Source organism: Alosa sapidissima, chromosome 11 (assembly GCF_018492685.1).
Source record: "Alosa sapidissima isolate fAloSap1 chromosome 11, fAloSap1.pri, whole genome shotgun sequence".
In the NCBI taxonomy this organism is placed as follows: Eukaryota; Metazoa; Chordata; class Actinopteri; order Clupeiformes; family Clupeidae; genus Alosa; species Alosa sapidissima.
Genome location: NC_055967.1, coordinates 26,476,131 through 26,501,242, shown reverse-complemented (window position 1 = coordinate 26,501,242; position 25,112 = coordinate 26,476,131). Strand labels below are relative to the sequence as shown.

General features: G+C 45.4%; 1 protein-coding gene across 1 annotated transcript in view; it reads left to right on the top strand.

Moving 5' to 3' along the window:
- The first annotated feature begins 181 nt into the window (after positions 1-181).
- cftr (CF transmembrane conductance regulator) overlaps positions 182-25,112 on the top strand; it is a 31,922-nt gene continuing 6,991 nt past the window's right edge. Inside the window, exons 1-21 of the mRNA XM_042109548.1 lie at positions 182-412; positions 983-1,093; positions 1,990-2,107; positions 4,429-4,644; positions 5,408-5,497; positions 6,593-6,756; positions 7,445-7,570; positions 7,927-8,173; positions 9,234-9,326; positions 14,045-14,227; positions 14,501-14,692; positions 16,696-16,790; positions 17,429-17,515; positions 17,698-18,451; positions 18,591-18,722; positions 18,823-18,860; positions 19,713-19,993; positions 20,752-20,831; positions 21,100-21,250; positions 23,891-24,118; positions 24,525-24,628. Of these exons, the coding sequence (XP_041965482.1) occupies positions 360-412; positions 983-1,093; positions 1,990-2,107; positions 4,429-4,644; positions 5,408-5,497; positions 6,593-6,756; positions 7,445-7,570; positions 7,927-8,173; positions 9,234-9,326; positions 14,045-14,227; positions 14,501-14,692; positions 16,696-16,790; positions 17,429-17,515; positions 17,698-18,451; positions 18,591-18,722; positions 18,823-18,860; positions 19,713-19,993; positions 20,752-20,831; positions 21,100-21,250; positions 23,891-24,118; positions 24,525-24,628 (3,543 nt within the window). The 5' untranslated portion in view covers positions 182-359. The remainder of the gene's footprint in view (positions 413-982; positions 1,094-1,989; positions 2,108-4,428; positions 4,645-5,407; positions 5,498-6,592; positions 6,757-7,444; positions 7,571-7,926; positions 8,174-9,233; positions 9,327-14,044; positions 14,228-14,500; positions 14,693-16,695; positions 16,791-17,428; positions 17,516-17,697; positions 18,452-18,590; positions 18,723-18,822; positions 18,861-19,712; positions 19,994-20,751; positions 20,832-21,099; positions 21,251-23,890; positions 24,119-24,524; positions 24,629-25,112) is intronic.

The window sequence follows — 25,112 nt, the reverse complement described above, 5'->3', positions numbered from 1 at the left end:
GTGCAAAGGCTCTGAATATGTTTTAGGACATAACATTATTTGTAGAGGGCTATCTGTATGAAACACTCTTTTGTTGAGTTAACAGCCTTGAATTTGACGTTCAGTCTAAAATCAAAAGACAAGACACGTACATCGTATGCCAGTGCCGCTTGTGGGATAGGGCAATATCTCAGCCCCTTCATGTGGCTACAACTGAGGGCTGAGGCAATTCCACAAGTGACATCACTGCGCACTTAGCACAAGGTGGAGAACAAAACAAGGGATCCTCTTCAAAAGGGGGAAGAATTAAAGGGACGCCAAATGTAAGCGGCTGTATTTTGTTTTATGTGCGGAGGGGGTCCAAAGGAATTATTTCCAGGATGCAGAAATCACCTGTGGAAGATGCCAACTGGTTGTCCAAATATTTCTTCTGGTAAGAGCAATGTTCATTTGTTATTTTTTTTTTTTGCCGGTTGGAATTTCATCTAGGAAAAACATATGCGTGCTAGTGCGGATGTCGAGATTTTATGAACTTGGGAACAAGTTTTTCTTTACTAAAATCGATGTTCAGGCTGCGTGCGTAAAATGTCTATCTGCCATTCATTTGATTGTGTGGTTGTTCTGTAGCAGATAGGCTATGCCGTATGACACGGTTCGTAGGCTATCTCTGTCCATATTATTAGGAATTAGTCATCTGATATTCCATAATAAACAACAGCAGTGTCTGCCCGTACAGGAAGTGTGACAAGTTACGAATATAATGGGACATTTGCTAACACTTCACTTCAGTGGCATTGTCATTTACAATGTTCCAATGCATCTGTGAAAATACATTTTGTTTGTGCCTGGCTTGACTGTGATGTAATGTAACACTGCTATGTTGGCTCTTGCGTAGCCTATCTTACAACTCTGCCACTATCGAAGACCGAACAGTGATTTTAGTCTGTGACAAAAATGACCATTTCTGCTCTTCTCGTGACATTTCCATGCACTGTTCTTTCAGGTGGACATACCCGATTATGAGAAAGGGTTTCACGGAGAGGTTAGGTCCTTCAGATGTGTATCAAGTTCCATCTTTTGACAGAGCTGACGTTCTCGTCGATCACTTAGAGAGGTTTGTATTTCCATTCAATGACCCAAAGGAAGTGGAGCTGTGATGTAGGTAGATGGTCACACTTACAAACTGCATCTGTTTGACCTGCTGATTTTTGTGCTTTTGTGCGTCACAGATGATCCTCTCCAGAGTTTCAAAGTTTTACAAAATCTGATTAACCAATTTCCCCGTTGAAACCAAATTTAACAGTTCAACAAGAAGCTCAAAAGTTAATCCTGTTATAGGTGCATAATATAAAAAGACCACACTGTCACTTTTTCCAAAGATTAAAAACGAATTTCCCTATATACTGGTTAGATTCCTGGAAAATGTAGAATAATTACCCAAAATTCTAAATTTAGAGGTGAGCAGAATTACACTATGACCCCTTCAGCAATGATGGACCCTAGTTGGACCCTAGTTCCTGTTACTCAGACGGAGAGTAAATGTCACACCTTTCAGTCAGTGAATTTGCAAGGTTTTTCTTTGTAAAGAGTTTCAGACCATCCCCCTAAATGCCATCCCTGTCTTTCTTCCCACACTCATGCCATGTCCTACACTTCAATGCCACCAGTGTGTGTGTGTGTGTGTGTGTGTGTGTGTGTATTTACGTTGGGATGCCCTTTTATTAGGCACAAAGCACAACCTTTTAAACCACTGGTCTCCCGGAGGGTGATAGATGGTGGCCTGTTTGTTTTAATCTGCCAACTCACTGGTCCGCCGGGTAGTTGAACTTCTTTCTCAATTAGCGGAGAGACTCCCTCTTCACCTCACAGAGGTCACTGAGCTGTTTAATATGTTGACTGATCTCCCTGGTTATACCACACATTGCAAAACAATGAGGCCCAACCATTTGTGATGTGAGATATTCTCTAATCCTGTTTTCTAATCGTGTTGTATTTTCTCACGCCTTGTAGAGAATGGGACAGAGAGGTTGCCTCTGGAAAGAAGAATCCCAGGCTCCTTTTTGCATTGGCTCGAGTTCGAAGTTTCTTTTGGCCTTTCGTGATCTGTGGAATCCTCTTGTATTTGGGGGTATGTTACCCGCTTTGTGTTTCTCTCTCACACACCCACACAGGTAACGCTTTAGAATATCATGTGCTTATTAGGTATTAACAGTGCATAATAAGCAGTTCCTTACTAACAGTTAGTTAACTGTTGTTATCCTTTAATAACATTAACTAACTGTTAACATGCAACTTGTAAGTGTTAATAAGCAGCCTTTTAAGTTACTTACAAGCATATTTGTTAACAGTTGTAAGTGTTAACAAGCAGCTTGTTAAAGGATAATTCCGGTGTGATTTTGACCTAAAGTGTGTTGAAACATGATACCGAGTGTGAACGTATGTTTCATAGCTCACCTCGGCTTGTCCCCTGCACTCAGAAATCTGGTGCTAGTTAGCCAATGCTACCAACACAGTGTTTCGTTGTGGTGCCTCGGGCATCGGCCTAGCCATGCAAATAAATCACTGTTTTACACCATTTACGTGGCTCAAAGTAGCTCCATACTTCATTGGTAGACTTCCGAAGGCCTTGACATTTAAAACGAGACATAGAGAACTTTGAAAAAGCACTGGTAGTTTATTTACAAGACGATGTATACAGACAGTACCTTAAGGAATTGTACCGTTCGACGCCATCTTGAATTTAGTCACGATAAGTTGAGCGACGAGTACGAACAAACAGGTATGATAAGGGATCAGATTCCAAAAATAATTCCGTAAAAATAAATGGATTCCAGTTGCTGCTACTGGAAGCAACTGAATCCATGCATTTCCACTGAATTATTTTTGGAATCTGATCCCTTATCATACCTGTTCGTTCGTACTCGTCGCTCGACTTATCGTGACTAAATTCAAGATAGCGTCGAACGGTAAAATTCCTTAAGTGCTTTTTCAAAGTTCTCCATGTCTCGTTTTAAATGTCAAGGCCCTCGGAAGTCTACCAATGAAGTATGGAGCTACTTTGAGCCTCGTAAATGGTGTAAAACAGTGATTTATTTGCACGTCTAGGCCGATGCCCGAGGCACCACAACGAAACACTGTGTTGGTAGCATTGGCTAACTAGCGCCAGATTTCTGAGTGCAGGGGACAAGCCGAGGTGAGCTATGAGACATACGTTCACACTCGGTATCATGTTTCAACACACTTTAGGTCAATATCACACCGGAATTCTCCTTTAATGCTTGTTAATGGTGTATAAGACATAGAGGTGGATAACTAATATGCTTATAAGACCTTTCTTACCTATTTGTAGTATATTTTGCCGCCCCCCAATCTAAAGCGAGGACCATGTAGCCTATAACAGTGGTTTTCAAAGTGGGGGCCGCGAGGGGGTGCCAGAGGGCCTCAGCAAGTTGGAGGGAAAAATAAAAGCAAGAAATAAATACATTTGAAACATTTAAAATATACTATGAGGGTTGTTATACAATGCCATTATAATAATGTGAGGCATATCTGAACATATTTCCCATGATAATGACTGGGAATAATAGTAGAGTGATGGCTCTCATATAGCAGAAAGCCCTAAATAATTTTTTTACACACTGTATGCTCCACCGCAATGTGGTTGTGGCTAAAATAATTATTAGATTAGCTTAATGTATTTTTACATTTGCCGTAGTATTGTCGATGGGTTTAATTAATAAAACATCAATGGGGGTCCTTGGCCAGAACCTAGTGGTATTTGGGGGGCCTTGGCCAGAACCTAGTGGTATTTGGGGGTACTTGGCCAGAACCTAGTGGTATTTGGGGGGCCTTGGCCAGAACCTAGTGGTATTTGGGGGTACTTGGCCAGAACCTAGTGGTATTTGGGGGGCCTTGTCGTGGAAAAGTTTGGGAACCCCTGGCCTATAACACACATGTTGTCTCTCCTTCTCTCTCAGCGACAGAAATAAGATGGGTGTAAAACACCGGGGCCCATCATCCAATTCAGTTGTTAGTGCTCACAGACAGCCTTACACGTGCTAACTCCCCATTGGACACTGACAATGAATTGCTGGTCTGATGTGGCCAGTTGATCCATAGCAATGAATAAGCATGTGGCATGTTGGTGGCATTCTCGTAACTCCGTCAGCTGAGGCTCAGGTCTTACAGCATCTCTTACATAACTCCTCGTTGTGTGATCGCCCAGGAAGCAGGGACTCCTAACTCTCTACTGGTTTTAAGATTTTAAACAGCTGTCACTGATATATATATATATATATATATATATATATATATATATATATATATATATATATATATATATATATATGATAACTCTATTAGGAAGACACATCCCGGTATGTTCCCCTGTGGGTAATGCAGCCAACTGTTTTTCATGGCGGTTCCTCCCATATGCTTATGTATTTGCAGGAAGCCTCGAAAACGGTCCAACCCCAGCTCTTGGGGCGCATCATCGCTCAGTTCGACCCTTTCCATGCCCCTGAGCGGGCGCAGGGCTACTTCCTGGCCCTGGGCCTCAGTCTCCTCTTCACCGCTCGCTTCCTACTCCTCCAGCCGGCCGTCTTCGGCCTGCACCACCTGGGCATGCAAATCAGGATAGCACTGTTCACCCTCATCTACAAGAAGGTATAATAAACACACACACACACATGCAGATCAGTATAGCGCTGTTCACCCTCATCTACAAGAAGGTATAATAAACACACACACACACACACACACACACATGCAGATCAGTATAGCGCTGTTCACCCTCATCTACAAGAAGGTATAATAAACACTCACACACACACACACACATATGCACACACACACACACACACACACACACACACACACACACACACACACACACACACACACGCGCACACACACACACACACATGCAGATCGGTATAGCGCTGTTCACCCTCATCTACAAGAAGGTATAATAAACACACACACACACACACACACACATATGCACACACACACACACACACACACACATATGCACACACACACATACACACACATATATGCACGCACACATACACACACACACATGCAGATCAGTATAGCGCTGTTCACCCTCATCTACAAGAAGGTACAAGTCCAACCACTCCATCATCATGCTCCTGTCTGCCAGGGTGGTGGTAGCATAGTGGCTAAGGAGCTGGGCTAGCATGCAGTAGCCTGAAAAGGGCCCTTGTGATATAATTGGATAAAAGCGTCTGCTAAATGAATACATGTCAATGTAAATAGCATAAGCGTACACATATGCTTTTGCAGTATGCTGAGTGCATTCAGCCAGTGTGTTCATTGCTGGTTGTTGGACAGTGTTGCCTGTAATGTCTGGCGTGGCTTTGACTTCCTTTTGTTTGCCCTTGACCTTGACCTTGACCTCTAGACCCTGAAGCTCTCCAGCCGAGTCCTGGACAAGATCAGCACGGGGGAGCTGGTGAGCCTGATGTCAGCACATCTCAGCAAGTTTGATCAGGCAAGTCTGTGAAACAACTCTAACAACTAGCTGCATAACACTGTCATGTGTATGTCTACTACGGATCAAAATGCCTGATAGTATGATTCAGTTTTGCATGGGTACGGAGATAATCATGCCCTTTATTGTAACCCTTTATGTGACAAATTATGTAATATTACATAACCAGCCTCAAATATTTTTTATTTTTTTTAGAAAAAAGCTTTACCTTAATGTATTTGTCAGCCTTTGCCAATTGAGTAGTGCGCCAATAGTCTTGTCGTCAGAGGTGGTTGCGTATCATGCACGGCGTGCTTCCCGTGGAGAAAAAAACATGGCTGAACTCTGGATTCCCTCAGGAGGGTAGAGCCAGGGCGTTGAATGTTGAGACACTTTGCAAGTGCTCTGAGGCAATTATCACCTGTACTTAATGTGGAGGCTGAGCCCCCCTGGTCTCTAAAAAGGACCACAGGGCTCTCTCTCCTGCCTTTTTGGGATCTGTGTGGAGAGACAGGATTTGCCATTCCACTTAAGAATCAGACAATGTGTGTGTGTGTGTGTGTGTGTGTGTGTGTGTGTGTGTGTGTGTGTGTGTGTGTGTGTGTGTGTGTGTGTGTATGTATGTGTGTGTGTGTGTCTGTAGGGGTGGGCGTGATTTGCTGGTTTGTTTGCGTCTCTGTTGGAGTAGTGTGTATCATAATAAATGCCTTTTTTAGAAGAGCCATGGCAGCCTGTTAGCCTGCCTGGCAGAGAAAGGAGAATCCTATTTGCTTGTGTCTGTTTGCTTGGTATGCCGTGTAAGAGACAGTGAATACACATACACGGATAGTGCAATGCTCTTGATTCTCACCATGCAGTGTATTGGATCATTTGCCAGAACAATGGCTTGTTTATATATATAAGGTCATATATATGGATATATGGATTACAATGTTTAACGTTTTATTAGTAAATAATACTTCTAGAAACATAAGCTTTAAAGGTTTTTTGTTATTGTTTGATAGTATATACTGCATATAATTTTTGGCAGCTAACATTGGTTGGTGATCTGTTTGTTCTTCATTTTGTGGTGGCTGTGGTGGTGCTAACGGTGGTGTTTTCTGTCTCCCTTGGCAGAGTATGGGCATGGCCCACTTTGTGTGGATATCGCCGCTGCAGTGCATTCTCAGCGTTGGCATGGTGTGGGAGCTCATAGACGTCAATGGCTTCTGTGCCCTGGCTGCCATCTCTCTTCTAGGCATCATCCAGGCCGGTCTCTCGCACAAGATGGGCCCTCACAAGTAGGTCACAGTCCCACACCATGTTCTCGCAGGTAGCCCACTCACGCAGCTAAACACCAAAAGGGAATTTAGGAACTGGCATTTCACCTCACTGTTCAATTGAAATTCTTATGATTCACAACCAGCAATGATAGTACCATAAACAGGTTACTTGGTAAACCACATGGGACAGGGCCCATATTTTCATAATATTCAGCAAATGAGTTCTTACAGGGAGCGTTGTACAAAACTCGACTGAGGTTTTGTCAGGTACATTTATTATATCATCATGTAACATGATATTACACAATATCCCAACTTTGTTTTCAGTAGCATTCTTGTGAGAGGTGCATTCCTTTGGGTTTGCTGTGTAGATAGGTCTGGACAGGTAGTCCTCATCTGCCCACCATATCGGCCTTGTGAGGGCAATCACACTCAGTGTACCTCTGAGAAATGTAAACAACATATTGTGCGCTAGCTGAGAGGATCGCTGAATGGCAATCCATCTCCACTGTCAGCCAGCTCAACTGAATGGGGCCATTATCAAACTTAGTCATTACCTTCTCCTGATTTCCCTAAAGAAAAAAATATATATAATAATTAATCGTAATTGCAGACAGGTCATCATTTGGATTTGGCAGGAGTAATAGTGAAAGAACATGTTTTCTTGGCTTCACTCTGATGTTTTGATTTGTCTTTGTGATACTAGGGCACAGAGAGCCAAACTGACGAGTAAAAGGCTCGCCTTAACTTCTGATATTATGGAGAACATTCACTCAGTGAAGGCCTATGGATGGGAGGAGATCATGGAAACTATTATCAATAACATGAGAAAGTAAGAACCACTGATCATCACACTGCTGGTTAGACAGATCTTGAGCATTCAACATTGACTCCTTCATGTGTTTGACCATTTCTTTGATAGTACATTGTCTGCATTTAACAGTTTATCACAGTCACTTCCTGCCTTGTTCATTATTTGACTCTGTGTACTAGTTCTGTTCTGTCACCCCCATTTTGGTTATGATTTTTATTTACAGATTTTGTTTGACAAGACAAGCCAATCTTGTCTCGTTTATGTAGCACCATTCATACATACAAAACAGTTCAAAGTGCCCGAAATACAACACGCATTCCACCCGCACGTTTATCCTCGCGTGGGTGACCTCATCTGCCGTTCCGTCTTTGCAGGAAAGAGGTGAAGTTCACGCAGAAGATCGGCTCCCTGCGTTACTTCTACAGCTCGGCGTACTTTTTCTCGGCCATCTGGATCATCGTGGCGGCCGTTGTGCCTCACGCGCTGAGCCGGGGCATCATCCTGCGCCGCATCTTTACCACGCTGTCCTACTGCATCGCCCTGCGCATCACCATCACCCGCCAGTTGCCCGCCTCCATCCAGATGTGGTACGACACTGTCGCCCTGCTCAAGAAGATTGAGGTACGTCTCTGCTTTTACTGCTTTAAATCAGGGGAAAGTGATACCAATATGTTTATAGATCTTAAACCCCCAACTGTGTTTTTTATTGTATGGGTGTGAGTGAGTATAAAGTTTCGAAACATAATTAGTCATAATATTTGAACACCTTTGGGTGCCTGGACATGGTCAAGTCATTTTATAACACAGTTTTATGTCACGTCTATTCCACTTGACTAAGTGTATTAGACTGTTGCCAAACTACATTGATAAGCGCCCTACTCATTGTACTGAGTATTTCGCTGTCTGAATGGCTTCCCTATATCTTTATTGTGCTGTCACACATCCTCTCTCGGTGCCACTGAAGTCACACTACGCTGTCAGGTGTAAAAGCCTACTCCACTCTGAGCCACACCAACAGCCGGACTACACCAGCGCCACAACTGTACTGCTCTGTTTGCGGACCATAAAAATAGTTTTAGAAGACTGGTCTACTTTTTGTATGAATGTATGTGCCGGTATCACGCCTGGTGTAGTCAGTTGCATTGGTTATAGTGGAAGCTAATTGTTACAGCAGATGCTCCACGAACGGAACAACAGTTGCGTGCCTGGTGTAGCCTCCCTGTAACTTTCACATAACTTGTGAGACAGTTGAAGGTCTTTCACTCAAGTGAAAACGAATAGCCTGACTGAAGGAGGGAAACTCCTGCCAGCGTGCCGTCTGAGAGGCCGAGAGACTGACTCACCTCGGCTGAGTCTTATCACCGATCGCACTTGCGGCCTGGGGAACGTGCTGTGTGCTCGCTTGTTTGTGCGCCAGTGTATCCTTCACGTGCTCAGAACAGACGATTCCCGGCATTCTTACACGACTGTTTGTACTGTACTTTTGAGGAAAGGAGGGATTGGTGTTGTGGCGAATCCCCTGCCCGCCCACACACACACACACACACACACACACACACACACACACACACACAGTGGTGGAGACTTGATAGGAAAGCAAGAACTCTAGAAGTTGCTACTTTTGCTGAAATAAACGCTTTGTTGTTTCCACTTTGTTCACATGCCAAAACGCACACCCCAGGATTTTCTAAGCAAGGAGGAGTACAAGGTACTGGAGTATAACCCGACAGCCACTGGGCTGAAGCTCAACAATGTTACCGCTTCATGGGATGAGGTATGTGTTGACAAACCAATCACCCAGACACTTCATACACATGCCCATTGAAAATACATGAACATGAATAAAATGCATAAACAAATAGTCTAATAAGTCTAAATTCTGAAGGAAAAACTATAAAACATATTTGACTTACCCTGCCATACAACCTAATTCCATATTTTACATACCCTGCCATACAACCTAATTCCATATTTTACTTACTCTGCCATACAACCTAATTCCATATTTTACTTACCCTGCCATACAACCTAATTCCATATTTTACTTACCCTGCCAAACAACCTAATTCATACCAGTTTTGGGTTTACTGGGACTAACTATGTGGTGTGCTTATGCTCTGTCACACATATCTGGGGGGGGGGGGGGGGGGGGGGGGGGGGTTAGGTGATTAGTTCTTAGTTGTTGACTGTTTCAGTTCATTTGAATGTGAATTGCAATGTGTATCTGAAAGGAATACAAACACGTAAAGCCTTGAAGGAGTCAATGGTTAACCAAAGACACCCTCCTTCTCTTTTCTCAATGGTCTGACTGCCCTTACATCACTTTACACACACACACTCACACACATATAACACGGACACATAGCAGAGGGAGAGTGAGAAAAACTTCACTCACACAAAGATGATGAACACAAAGAGCAACTGTTGTCGGTGGGGAGGTGTGAGGGACCGGTGCGGCCACCTCACGTTGAGGGAGGTGCGCCACTGGATTAGGTGATGTTGAGGGAAGGAGGCGGCAGGAGACAACACTTACATACAAAAATATGATTTATTTTGAACATAAACAAACAGGCAGATCCAGGAAGCACAATTGGAGTCCAAACATGAAATGCAGGGTTTTTCACTCCAAACAAACATGTAAACTTGCCATTAAACTAGGCAAGAGGAACCTACTCTTTCTAGGCTCCCTGTCCAAACAAGGTGACCTTGTAACTTTGGACCTAACTCAACCCTTGCCTTCACATTAAACAAAAAAACCCTACTTCTTCCATAATTTCTGGACCTCCAGCTCTTCCATGTGTCTTCCCTGTTTCTCCAGTGTTTCCAGTCTCTCTCTCCTCCTGAAATGAGCCTGCCTTTAAATAGGCCAATCAATTAGCCCAATCAAGTCTTTGGGTTAACCCATTATGGGGGGGTGGGGGTGGTCTGTACCATTAACCCCACACAGTTAAAATCAACAGCTTAATACAAAACGGTAGACAGGTGAAAAGGAGAGGGTTCCTTTTTCACAGGAGGTGCACACAACTTAAGACCAACCCAGCTCCTAGCCTTCTCTCTCCAGCTCATTTGTACTCACTGTTAACTACGTGATAAACAGGGTTGGGTCAGATTACTTTGAAATGTTATCCATTACTGACGACAGATTACATGGTAATTTTTGTAATCAGTAACATAATCAGTTGGATTACCAAAAGCATGTAACGTAATCTGATTACTTTAGGATTACTTTTAGATTACTTCAATAAATATGCCCAGTAAGTAAAAGACACCACCACAGAATTGATGAAAGAATTCTCATTCTATTTTTCTCCACTCTTCTCCAAACATGCACAACTCAGCTTAACCTTTATAAGGGCACACCTGGACGAAGAATTTAGCTTTCACTGGATTTTTTTTACCCAGGGACATGGCCTGAGATTGGCATAAAAAAGGGAAGCAATAAACCCAAATGACACCATGTCCATTTCAATTGTGGGGGTGAGAAAATTATTATTTTGGGATGTTTTTCAACCAGGGGGACCTGGTGACTTTCTCAAAGTAAACAGTAACACTAAAATAAGAGGCTACATTAAGATTAGGAGGAAAAGATCAGGCAGTGTGCTGAGAGACCTGCCCCAATAGTATGTAAGTTAGTAAGTAAGTATATCTTTTGATCCCGTGAGGGACATTTGGTCTCTGCATTTATCCCAATCCGTGAATTAGTGAAGTCGAACCGGCAGGCCCAAAGGCCGGAGCCCTAACCAGTAGGCAAGAAATGGTTAACAGAGAACAATATCAACATTTTAGAGCAGACCTCAATCCGTCAAAAAAAGTGAGCACAAGGCCAAAGTGATGGCAAATAATCGTTCCTGCCTCAAAACCCAGATTGCTGCTAAAAAGGTGCAGTCTACAATCATTGTGGAGACATGAAGAGGCTTGGTGGGTATTATGAACCATTTTGAGAGCTGTGGTGGTAAATAAAGATGTTTCCAGTGATTGTTTAAAAAGGGTATGAATAATTTTGGGAAACGAAGGAGTGCGCACACATCACAGGAGTGCAGGTGCTGGACCAAAAAAAGTAACTGAGAAGAAATAATAAAGGTCCGCACACTGATTGAAGCTCCCAAATGTGGATTTATTTGCACATTTATTTTTGTGCAAATAAATCCACGTTTGGGAGCTTCAATCAGTGTGCGGACCTTTATTATTTCTTCTCTATGAATAATTCTGAACACGCAATTTTTCATACTTTTTTTTATTCCATGTTTTTACCACATTGTCTTGCAACCTTTTGGCATGTGGAAGTGTAATTTTAAGTAAGAACAAACATATTGGTCCAGAGAAAATCAATATTTGCCAGGGGTATGGATAATTTTGTTCTTAACTATATCTTAAAAAAGTCTAAAAAGTCTAAAAAATCTTTTTTTTTTATAATTATTTTTTAAAAAGTGAACATCTTGTCAAATTAAAAGATAGCTAGGCTATCATAAAAAAGTTGCATCGAAAAGGACGGCCAGACGACATGGGATTAATTGATACACAGAATAATGGCTTTCAATCTTGATTATTATTTTTGGGGGCAGCCATGGCCTACTGGTTAGGGCTTCGGACCTGTAACCAGAGGGTTGCCAGTTCGAACCCCGACCAGTAGGAACGGCTGAAGTGCCCTTGAGCAAGGCACCTAACCCCTCACTGCTCCCCGAGCACCGCTGTAGCAGGCAGCTCACTGCGTTGGGATTAGTGTGTGCTTCACCTCACCGTGTGTTCACTGTGTGCTGAGTGTGTTTCACTAATTCACGGATTGGGATAAATGCAGAGACCAAATGTCCCCCACGGGATCAAAAGAGTATATATACTTATTGTTACAAATACGCCAAGTCCACCCCGACAAAGACACGAAAACTGCCAAGACGCTATCTCTGACAAACCAAAACAAACAAAAGGGTTACAAAGCAAGCTCACTTACCTGCTACGTTAACTAGGGATTCTAAAGTAACTACCTGCTAGCTAGGACCTGGATTGTAACGATAAAGGAACCGTATGTAAGATTGTGGCCAAAACTGGTACTGCAATCACTTTCAAATTACTGTAGAGCGGTGTATCCCCTCCCCCTCCCCCCTGACTAGCAGAACTGGCACCCTGGATGCGGAACACTACTGACTTTGTGATTAGTAGATAGGTGGAGGGTGGCGCATCAGGCCAAAACACAACATGACAACATCAACATCAGTTGAGGGCTGCAACTTCACTTTTTAAATGACAATATCCTGGCCGGACTACTGTTGTCAGTGATATAAGTATTTGAAATGAACATGATTTCTTAATGCATAGTGACATATCAGGGCCATTTTATGATTAATAGAAATACATTTCTTACATACGGTTCCTTTAAACTTGCCCTGCAGTGTATGTGTAAACGTGAAGTTGAGAACTAGGTCAGTGTGGATGAACTGTGGGTGCGACTAATGAAAAGGCCAGGAGCGTAGTTTACCATCCGCCGAAGAACGCACACCCAATCCTTACTCTCAGAGTGGCCAGCCCAAGCTCCAGGTCCTTCAAGTCAAAGTTTTGTCTTAAGACGACGGTAGTCCACAAAAGGAAAATGTCCAAACGAAAATCCTAAAAGGTCTGAGAGGTCATGGGCACGCTGCATTGCAGACACAGAAACTCACATCATGGGAAACGCGCATCACTTCAATCAGTCATCTGTTTTCCATTTTCAAAATTTGTTCAGCTGACGCTTCCACGGCCTTCTCATATCAGTGTGTAGTTTCCCTGACTGTCCACTACGTAACATTATACTTATACTTGCTCTCTGTAATTATGTTAAATTAGATTAAATCAAAGACTTTCTAATTAGGAGACACAGCACTCAAAAAATCCTTCATAGAAAGGCATGGGCTTTGTTCGTAACGCCCATATGCCAGTTTTCTACAAATATCCTGCCCCTTTAGCGCCCTAAAGTTGACGTGTGAATACAGTAGGCTACATTGTGCCAATCATTTGTTGTGAGCAGGCGCAGTTCTGCCCGAAATAGATGCCCGATAATTGCCCAAAATGCATTGCAATATGGCCGCAGAGTGGAGGGACTTGCCTAAAAGGACTTTGCTTTTATTTTATTTGCTTCTAGTCAACTCCGGTCTGAGTTTACCGGACATACAGCTACAGTGACTAAGGCGGCGGAGCTTTTGCTAACGGTCAGTTAGGCTTTAACACCCCTTCACCAGGGCCTGCTACCTCCCAGCATGTGCACCAGGCTCATCACTGGCCCTCTAAGATCTGTAGATCTACAGTGGAGCTCTAGTATTGCCAAGAGGTTCATAACTGGAAGATTGAATGTTGTATGAATAGCTGTGTAAAGTAGGCACTTGTGGTTGTTTGATTGTCTGTGATGCACTGAATCAGAGAGACTGAGAATATCCTCTAATAAGACATCACTTAGCATCTTTGGGATCTTACTCAATCTCTCCACGATGAAAGAGGCCTTCCGTTGATGTACCCTTCATTTATCAGGGTATTGGGGAACTGTTCGACAAGATTCGGCGCGAGAACAAAGACAAGGAAAATGGCCACATGAATGGGGATGCTGGACTCTTCTTCACAAACCTGTACGTCACACCCGTGCTGAGGAAGATCAATCTGAACCTGGAGAAGGGGGAGATGCTGGCGCTCGCTGGGTCCACAGGCTCTGGGAAGGTATGAAAAATCACTGTCACAAATGACCTTTAGTTTTCTACATTTTCTATGGGATTAATAAAGTATCTATCTATCTATCTATCTATCTATCTATCTATCTATCTATCTATCTATCTATATATCTATCTGTCTATCTGTCTATCTGATAGATAGTCTCATTAATGCCACTTACTGTACATATGAATGAATAGAATTAGAGTTGTGGTTTCTATGAGGGAAAACTGGTTAAACTGCATACTTCTGTGTGCTTCATGAATGCTGGCTGTGTTGCAGAGCTCTCTGCTGATGACAGTATTGGGGGAGTTGGTTCCATCAGAGGGAACCATTCGGCACAGTGGCCGGATCTCCTTTTCACCCCAGACCGCCTGGATCATGCCAGGCACCATCCGAGACAACATCCTGTTTGGCCTGAGCTATGACGAGTACCGCTACAAGAGCGTCATCAAGGCCTGCCAGCTAGAGCAGGTAGATAGCCGTCCCCATGGGCTATCTCACTGCCCTACCCTGGACCTCCTCTCTCTTTCTCTCTCTCTCTCTCTTGTTTCTGACCACCTCTATCTGTCTTTTCTCTCTCTCTCTCACTCCGGTTTCTGACCTCCTCTCTATGTCTCTTCTCTGTCTGTTCTCTCTCTCTTTCTCTCTCTCTCTGTCCCTCTGTCTCTCTCCTGTTTCTGACCTCCTCTTTTTTTCTTCTCTCTCTCTCTCTCTCTCTCTCTCTCTCTCTCCTTTCTCTTTTTCTTTCTGTACCTCCTCGGTTCCATAGTACTAATCTCCCAGAGCTTGTCCTGGCACTTAAACTGAGGGTCTTTGTCTGGTGTGGAATTGTGTCCGATAACCCCTGAATGCCTCTATCCACCCCTACCTGAGCTCTCCTGGCGCATAATCGGCTCATCGGATACCCCCACGCGGAGCGGACGCGCTGAGAGATGAGCCTGGGGCGGGGGCAGCCCTGCGCAAGTCTGCCGAGTAATCTTAGCTCGGACAGAGAAATGTCCGGTTCAGGGCGCCTGCCCCAAAGACACACACACACACACTTAGGGCCACCCCAGTGGCAGGAGGCTGACACACACACACACACACACACACACACACACACACACACACACACACACACACACACACACACAAACACACACGCCGCTCCGCTCCCCAACCCATGGACGATGTCATCCAGGACGGAATGTGACAGGCTTTGTGGTTGCAACCTCACATGTTGGCAGTGGGCAGTCTCTTTGTGGTTGCAACCTCACATGTTGGCAGTGGGCAGTCTCTTTTTTCATATCAACTCTCCCTTAGCTTCACCGTTTGTCCATAAACACTGGAGTTGTTTTCACAGCAGTGCGCCGTATTGACACCTACTCAGCAACAAAACATTGATTCCTGATGGGGGCTTTCCAAAGGCTCCTTGAGCAGCCACTTAAACAGAACGAGACACATCAAAACATCAAAACATCTAAACAACCACTTTCAACAACGCTTTCCGTGCGTCTAAAAGCCCTGAGGGTCTCGTGGTCCTGGACCCTCCCCCAGCCCTTCATTCTCAGAGACAGCTAGTCTCATGAACTTATTTGTAGGTCTTTAACAAATCAACACACAACAATGAGTGTAGGAAGCACCCGCTGTGGCCTGCTCTGTTCTCTGTAAAGACCTTTGTGCCTGTAGTCTTGTCCTTTTGTTTAGCGGCGGTCGCTAGCGCAGCAGCCTTGACTGGCGGCTCCCTAGAGCCGTAAACAGAGGCATTTTCCCCCTCACCCCCCCCCCCCCCCCTGCAAGCCAGCAGCCGTGGGTTTATTTGTGTGCTTTTGTGAGACGCGCAGTGCCCATTTGTGTGTGTCTCTCTCCTCTTCTCCCTCTCCTGTTTGTTAACAATCCGCTCTGTTCATTCTGAATGCCTCACCGTCACCGGACAACAGCGCACTGCTGCACACAGGTAGGTTTGGGGTGCTCTGCTTTAAACTCACTCACTCTCACTCTCACTCTCACTCTCACTGTCACGTCACTCCCATTCATTGGAGTTGCCCTGCCCTGGTCATAGCCGTCACACTCACTCCATCACCACTGTGATGTGGTGCTATCCTCCCTTCCTCCTGTGTTCCATTGGCATTGTTTTCAGTCTCCTTTAGTGTGGGATAGAAAGGAAGAAGTGTGGGAGAAGGAAACCATGCTGCATCACCTGAATTACCTAATTTCCCAACCCCATTCTCGGAACTGATTATTATTGACGGAACTGATTATGATCTGTTATATTCAAATCTTTATTACCATGTTATCACTATTAGTTATTGTGTGTAACATTTATTGCATGAACAGGCAAATAAGCACTCCCTGGCAGTCAGTGTGATGTAATGATTTGGGTCCTTCCTCTCCACTGTGTGTTTCCCACTGTAAGTGTCAGCTGTAGCGAGCAGGAGGACTTCCAGTTGTTGTGGCTGGCTTGTCTGTGGCTGAGATGACTGTTTGTTTTGCAGGACCTGGCTGCAATGCCTGAGAATGACAAGACTCCCCTGGCAGAGGGAGGACTAAACCTCAGTGGGGGCCAAAAAGCCAGAGTGGCTCTTGCCAGGTACGAAAACACACACACATGCACACACACACACACACACACACACACACACACACACACACCTGAGTATCTATCTGCACCTCAGACAGACTCCTGCACCTGCTGGGGTCAAAGGTCCCCCCCACCCCCCCCACACTGTTTTATGGACTGTAGAGGACAGGCGAGCCAATCACGGACAGGGGCCTGGATAAACCACTCTCATTATGGCTGTCCACACTTTACATATGACTAATGGCTGGCAGATAGTTCCCCTCCTCAGCTGTTCCTCCACTCTATGGGCCATTGAAAGTACACCCTTAATCACTCATAAGTCATATCAGTGGCATCCACATTTCATCGGAAGGCCTCGACCCTTCACTCTGTGTTTGCTCTAGACTGTGATGAATTGGTGTTTTCTTTTTCCCAGGCTTACTTTGGGTGTGCAGTCGTATTGTGCAAACAATACAACACGCAGTATATTTACCCTCGTGAAAATTAATCACTGAATATGGCACAATCTTTGCACTTAGAAAAGCTGTGTGTGTATCATGGTGCAGTTTACTATCTCCAGGCTGCTGTTATTTCCTTAGATTGCATGTACTTTGTGCATTGTAGACTGTACCTGCAGTGTGCGAACGTTTTTTGCTGTTTCCTTACAGAGCCGTGTATAAGGATGCTGATGTCTATTTGCTCGATGCTCCTTTCACCCACCTGGATATTGCCACAGAGAAAGAAATCTTTGAGAGGTCTGTGAACACCTTTCAGGGGACTATAGGTTTCATATGTCAATATAGGAGACAATATGATGGGCGGGGTGTTTTTTACAGGTTCTTTTTGCAAATGTTAATTTCTAGTAGTACTCTCTTGGAGGCTATGAACGGTTCTAGATGATTGATGATTGAGGAAGGTGTTTCCTTCCTCCCTCCAGATGTGTGTGTAAGCTCATGGCCTCCAAAACTCGGGTGATCGTCACCAGCAAGCTGGAGCACCTGAAGCGCGCCGACAAGATCCTGCTGCTGCACAACGGCGACTGCTTCTTCTACGGCACCTTCTCCGAGCTGCAGTCCCAGCGGCCAGACTTCAGCTCTCTACTGCTGGGCATGGAGGGCTACGACAACATCAAGGCCGAGCGCCGGACCTCCATCCTGTCCGACACGCTGCGGCGCGTCTCCGTCGACGAGTCGGCCAGCTACCGCTCGGAGCGCCCCTCCTTCCGGCCACCCCCGCCAGTGTACGCGGAGCAGCGGGAGGAGCGGCGATCGTCGGTTCTGCTCAACCCCCTGGCGGCCGCCGCGCGGAAGCTCTCCTTCATCCCCTCGTCCAGCTCGGTGGCCGGCGACGAGGACGTGTTGGTGCGGCGGCCGCCGCCCGACAGGAAGCTGTCGCTCATGCCTGAGGACGAGCTGGTGGACGAGTCGTTCTCAGGCGGCGACGTCTACCACAACCACGGCGTGCACATGGCCGGCCAGAGGCGGCAGTCGGTGCTGGACTTCATCACCAACGTCGGAGGCGGTGGCGGACGCCGCGACCCCTACCGCTCCTCTTTCCGCCGGAAGATGTCCATCCTGCCCCAGGGCGACCTGGCCACGGAGGTGGACATCTACGCCCGCCGTCTCTCCGATGACTTCAATGACGTCAATGACTTTGACTTTAGTGGGGACATGGATGGCGAACACATAGAGGTGAAATAAAGGCCAGACTGATTAACCAGAAGTCTTTTATTATTATCCTCTTCAACTATCTTTCTTGTTACATCTTGTGACTCAAGAGGTTTTTAGATTATTCAAAGGTATGATTTTCAAAATGTCTTTGTCTTTTCAGGCTTGCTTTGCAGATCAGCAAATTGAAGATGTCTTTGAAACAACCAAGTGGAACACATATGTACGCTACGTGTCCACCAACAAGAACCTCATCTATGTGCTTATCTTTATTTTAATAGTTTTTGCAGCTGAGGTATGTAAACATTTCCTCCACTCTGTGATCCAATCACTGGCTAACTTCTATGTCCACATGCTTGAGTGACGCTATCATAAACTCTTTTCTGTGTGTCCAGGTTGCTCTCTCTGTCCTTGGCATTTACTTGATCACAGAGTAAGTACTATTCCTGCGACCTTTTGGACAATTAACTAACTATAGAAGTATCAATTTGAGGGGCTGTTATGTCACCAGGGCCACAATTAGATTGTTCCATTTTGTCAGCTGACAAACAGAGACTTGTAACAGAAAATTGTATTTTTTTTCCTCATGTGAGATGGCGAAGATAAGACAAAGGAAATGGAAAGTTGGATGCAGGTGCTGTGTGTGTTGGATGCAGTTGGATGCAGGTGCTGTCTGCATGTTGTCCCCTGCATCCACTGTCAGCTGACAACAGAGACTTTGACAGACAGAAAATTGTATTTTTTTCCTCATGTGAGATGGCGAAGATAAGATGAAGGAAATGGAAAGTTCAGGAACCCTTTGAGTTTTTCCACTTCAGCAGTAGCAGCAGCAGTTTCAATTGGTCAAAACAACCAGAAATACTCTGGCTTCAGCACTTTGTGCCATGAACAGTCTGGATGCAGCTTGGTTGTTGACAGTAAAAGGGTCAGCTACCTTTCTTAGAACTGCCCTGTAATTTATGCTAAATTACTGCATTGTAGTCTTTTAACATACCGGTATGTTATGATACGTGTTATATATTGATGTGGTATATATTGTGATGTGTATAGACCCTTTCAACAATAAAAACAAAAACAATGCTTGAACGTTCTATTTGGGCCCCAATCTACTTCCTCTGCATTAAGATAACATATGGAATGTTAAAAAGGAAGTCTTGTGGGGCCAGCTATGATGCTGATAATGGAACTCTCTTGAAAGGGTCTATAGATGGCACCTATGAATAGCTGGCTCTTTGAGACTACAAACCCCAAACTGACTGCTCTCTCCCTCGGGCCTGTTTGTCAGTAAGGTGTGGAGGGAGGAGCACCACTGGTTCAGCTACAACGCCACGCACTACCCCAACATGACGCAGCCGCAGCAGTTCTACCCTGTCATCGTCACCCCCACCAGCATCTACTACATCATGTACATCTACGTGGCCACGTCCGAGAGCGTGCTGGCCATGGGCTTCTTCCGCGGCCTGCCGCTCGTCCACACCATGATCACCATCTCCATGAAGCTCCACGAGAAGATGCTCGCCGCTGTGCTGCGAGCGCCCATGGCTGTGCTCAACACCATGAAGACAGGTGAGCTCTTAGCATACTCAACACCATGAAGACAGGTGAGCTCTTAGCATACTCAACACCATGAAGACAGGTGAGCTCTTAGCATACTCAACACCATGTAGACAGGTGAGCTCTTAGCATACTCAACACCATGTAGACAGGTGAGCTCTTAGCATACTCAACACCATGTAGACAGGTGAGCTCTTAGCATACTCAACACTATGAGCTCTTACAGTATAATTTAACTTGTGATTAACACCATGAAGACAGGTAAGCTCTTTGGACTACCAGCAGTGATCATTTAACCTGAGGCCAACTTACATCCCTAACTATCTTTTCAAGGGATTAGACCAAAAAAGCAAAGCAAGCTTGTTAGCAGTCATTCTCAAAATAATTAATAATAGAATTAAAAATAGAATAGAACACAGCTAATGAAGTCAAAGCTAGTCTTCTGCCAGTGCTGCAGGTTGTCTCAAGTCTGAGGCTGTGGGGTTAGATACAGTCTCATGCTCTTTGAACTACCTGTCCTGGTCATTTCACCTGAGGCCAGTTCACTTCCCCAGCTACTAAGATCAAAGGATCAAATAAGAGGAACAAGCTTACCTCAGTCTCATTAAATTACTCCTAGACAAACAGTTATTGAAGTCAAAAGCCAGTCGTGTTCTGCTCTTGGTTGCTCCTAGCAGGAGTCTCATCCCCTCCATCATCTCCAGAGTGGGCTACACACACAGCACATGTAGGCTCAGTCTGTTTGCTTTCCCTCTCGCTGCGTCTCACAGGTCGCATCATGAACCGCTTCACCAAGGACATGGCCACCATTGATGACATGCTTCCCCTCCTGATGTTTGACCTCATCCAGGTACAGTCAAGTTGATGTTTACTTCTCTTTTTTATCTTGTAATGCTGGGCAAGAAATATGGTATGACTCTCTGAGAGATCATGAAGTGTTACTGTACATGAAGCGTCATATAGACAGATGGACTGGCTCTGCAGTCCAAGCCTGTGCAGTGTTTCCTGTGCTAGTATTTCTCCTTTGATTTTGTTTCTGTAATATATTTTGAAGATCATGAAAGGCTAGACTGAGATAGGAATGCATTAATGGTTTGATGTTCTTGGCTTCTGTCTAGCTTCTCCTGATCGTGATCGGTTGCTTGTTGGTGGTGACCATCCTGCGGCCCTACATTTACCTCGCGGCGACACCATTGGCTATCGTCTTCATGCTCATGAGGAAGTACTTCCTGCGGACAGGCCAGCAGCTGAAACAGCTGGAGACTGAGGGTGAGGCGCTGGGGCAACAAGCTAGGGCAACAGGGACAAAGAATGCCCCTATAATGTTACTGGGAGGCTACGCCGGGCACACAACAGAAGTGTTATGTTTGTGCAGCGTCTGCTGCAACAATTAGCTTCCACTACAATCAGTGGAACTGGCTACACCAGACGTGATAGCGGCGCATTAAAAAATGAAGCCAGTCTTCTAAAACTATTTTCATGCTCCACTTCCGTTTTCATGCTTCAGTTACATGCCCAGTTTAGCCTCCCTGTTATTCTTTGAGGCTACATCAGAAAGCTGCTGAAGTTAAATGAATCCACTAGCAGGCTAGTATCTGGTCATTTCCTATTATCATTGTATTTATGAGGGTTCCCATAAGGGTTCTACAACAACAAGTTAAACAACAATTGTTAATATGTGCGTGTGTGTGTGTGTGTGTGTGTGTGTGTGTGTGTGTGTGTGTGTATGCACGCACAGACATGCACACGCGCGTCTGCGTGTGAAGCCCTCTGCGTGCTTGTAGTGTGACATTGGACGGGGGTCAGTTAGAAGGCAACTGAAGACGGCCGGGCCTCTTTAACGTAGATCTATCTCTTTCACTCTGTCTCTTTCTGTCCCCTGCATCCACTTTTCCTCTTCCGCTACGGCTCCCTTTACTCCCTCACTCGCCGCTCTGTGTGGCACGGCGCCAGGCTCAGGAGGGAGAGAGAGACGGAGGGAGAAAGAGAGAGGGAGCGAGAGAGACATGGAAAGGGAGAGAGAGATGGAGAGAGATGAGAGAGAGACGGAGAGAGAGAGAGAGAGGGATGTTGATGGTCAAATGTTGTCCAGTGCGGCAGCAACTGGGTGGAGGAGAGGATGGATGAGTCAAACGGAGAAATGGGGGGTTGTTGATCACTGAGGAAGTGGCCTGGGCGGAGGGGCCTCTCTCTTTCTCTTTTTTCTCTCTGTCTCTCCATCTCTCTCTCTCTCTCTTTCTCTCCCATTCTCTATCCCTCTCTCTCTCTCTCTCCATCTTTCTCAGTCTCTTTCATTCCTCCCTGTTACTTTCTCGATTCTCTGGCATAAACTCTTAGAGCTGGCCTGTCTGTCTGTCTGTCTACCTGTCTGTCTATCTGTCTGCCTGTCTGTCTGCCTAGTGTCTGTCCATCGGATCAGTCAGGGCCCCTGGGGCAGGAGGAAGCGTCGTCCCACACCCCCTCCACTCCGCTCCCCTCCTCCCTCCCCCTGCAGCTCTGTCAGTGTGAGAGTCCGTCTGCGTGCGGCGGTCTCTGCTCCGGTGCAAAAGCCACAAGCGCTTTCCGCCTCTGAGCAAACAGACAGGGAGCTGGGCAGGACTGGAAACAGAGAGAGAGAGAGAGAGAGAGAGAGAGAGGGAGAGAGAGAGAAAAAAAGAGAGGGAGGGAGAGGGAGAGAGAGAGATGGAGAAAGGGGTAGAGAGAGAGAAAGGGAGAGAGGGAGAGAGTGAGAGAGAGAGAGAGAGAGAGAGAGTGGACGACTGGCTGGGGATTTCCTTGTCCTCCATCCGGGCATCATTCTCTCAGTGGCCCTCTGCTCTGGCGTGAGGTGATGGGTTGAAGGGCACAGGGCGGAGGTTAGAATGGTGTGTGTGTGTGTGTGTTTGGGGTGTGTTTGATGCTACAGCAAAGCACCCCCCACCGCCCTCCTGTTTTCGAGGAACGATGGCGAGCTGTCGGGGGGGTGTGAGACGCGACAGACGGTGCCCTGCCCGACGCTGCCCGATGGAATGCGAGGAATGGCAGCATGGTGATCCCGGGGCCAATCCATAAGCATGGCCCCAAAACCAGCGCGCTGCGGAGTCTCTTTATGAGCTACCGGAGAGTGAAAGGACATCAGCTTTATCCCTTCCTTCCTCTCTTTTTGGTCCTTCTCCTCGCCCCTAGCCGCATGGACCCGCGGCTGCCGAAAAATAACGAGGAAAAAAAATAATAAACACAGGGAATTTGACGGAGAGAGGCCAAGTGAAGTGGACACAGGGAGCCATCTAGCCTCATCTCTTTGTTTGGACAAATCGTTCCAGTTAGCTACTGCATTCATTTGTGTTTTTAAATTATTATACCGTACATGGCGGTTTTAGATACTGCTCCTTTCAATAATTTTGTTTTATTCAGTTGATTGTCTGGCTTGTTTTTATTGGGTTTTGTTGAAACAAAGAACAAATGCTGCTTGCGTGATATCGTTGGCATTCTCCAAATAGTTGAATTATTGTTTGTCTTTCTTACTAAACTCTTCCAAAACAAATGGATATGTTAACAAGGGATCAAGTAATTATGCATGTCTTGAAATTGACCTTAACAAGAATGAATTATGTTTATCAGATGTTTTCTCTCTCTCTCACACTCTCTCTCTCTCTCTCGGTCTCTTTCTTTTCTCTTTGTCTTTCTGATTTTCTTCTCTCTCTCTGGTTTGATATGTTGTGTCTTTTATTCTGGTGATGAATTTGTGCCATGTAGCCATGTATCATGTGTTTAATGGGGAGATGGTTTGATGACTGATTTAATAAACGGGTGTCTTTCTCTCCTTTTCTCTCCTTCACTCTCTCTCTCTCTCTCCTTTTCTCTCTCTCACTCTCTCTCTCTCTCCCTCTCTCATTCTCTCTGTATCTCCTCACGTATATCTCCTCACAGCTCGGAGCCCTATCTTCTCTCACCTCATCATATCTATGAAGGGTCTGTGGACGATCCGGGCCTTTGGGCGCCAGGCCTACTTTGAGGGTCAGTTCCAGAAGGCCCTCAACACCCACACGGCCACGTGGTTCCTCTACCTGTCCACCCTGCGGTGGTTCTTGTTCCGCGCCGACGTCATCTTCACACTTTTCTTCACCTTGGCCGCCTGGATTGCAGTCGGAACCACCAGTAAGGTTCTTGTTAACCCTTAAAGGTGTAGGTTTTTGAACATTCTAAGTTCCGCAACAATTGAAGGTTCTAAAATTCTATGTTGAACTCAATGAACCCAGATATTCTTTAGAACGTTAATTTCTCAACATTCCCGTCACACCGGTGTGATGGTACTCCTTTAAGGGTTAAGTGGTGTTCCTCTGTGTGTGTGTGTGTCTGGCTTCTGTTCCAATGATCCATGATGAAGTGTGTGTGTGTGTGTGTGTACTGATAGTTATTGCTTGGAAGTTATTGTTGAAATGGTTTACTGTATTGGACAACCAGATGTCATGGTATTATCCTGTATGTATGTGTAAATATTTCTGTGTGTGTGTGTGTGTGTGTGTGTGTGTGTGTGTGTGTGTGTGTGTGTGTGTGTTTGCAGAGGACCCAGATGTGGGTGAGGTTGGCATCATTGTGGTCATGGCCATGCTTATCAATGGCACTTTCCAGTGGTGCGTGGTCACTAGCATCGCTGTTGATGGAATGGTATGTACTGTTCACAGAACACATAACATTACACCCACAAAACACACACAGACACACATGCACACACACACAGACACACAAACACACACATTCACAGACACACACACATGGTAAGGCAATTTAAAAAACAGCCTAAGAAATCTGCAAATTGTAGTGTTTACGTAGGCACATAGGCTACATAAACATTGCAGAGGAGTTGACATCTGTAAAGTCTTTTTTAACCTGCCGTAGGATTCAGTAGAGCAACTATGTGTGTGTGTGTGTGTGGGGGGGGGGGGGGTCTTGCTGCAACCTCTAATGAAATGCAGAAGTTGTCCATGGAAGGCTGGCAGAGTCCAGTTAGGAAGTGTGGTGATGCAACTTCCCACACTGTTTTACGGCTGACCTGTGTCTGACATTGCTTATCAGTGCTCAGGACACAATGGTCTCCTGGACCTCTGCAGGAGAATATCTCTATAGGACAGGATGGAGACCGTGGTGAACT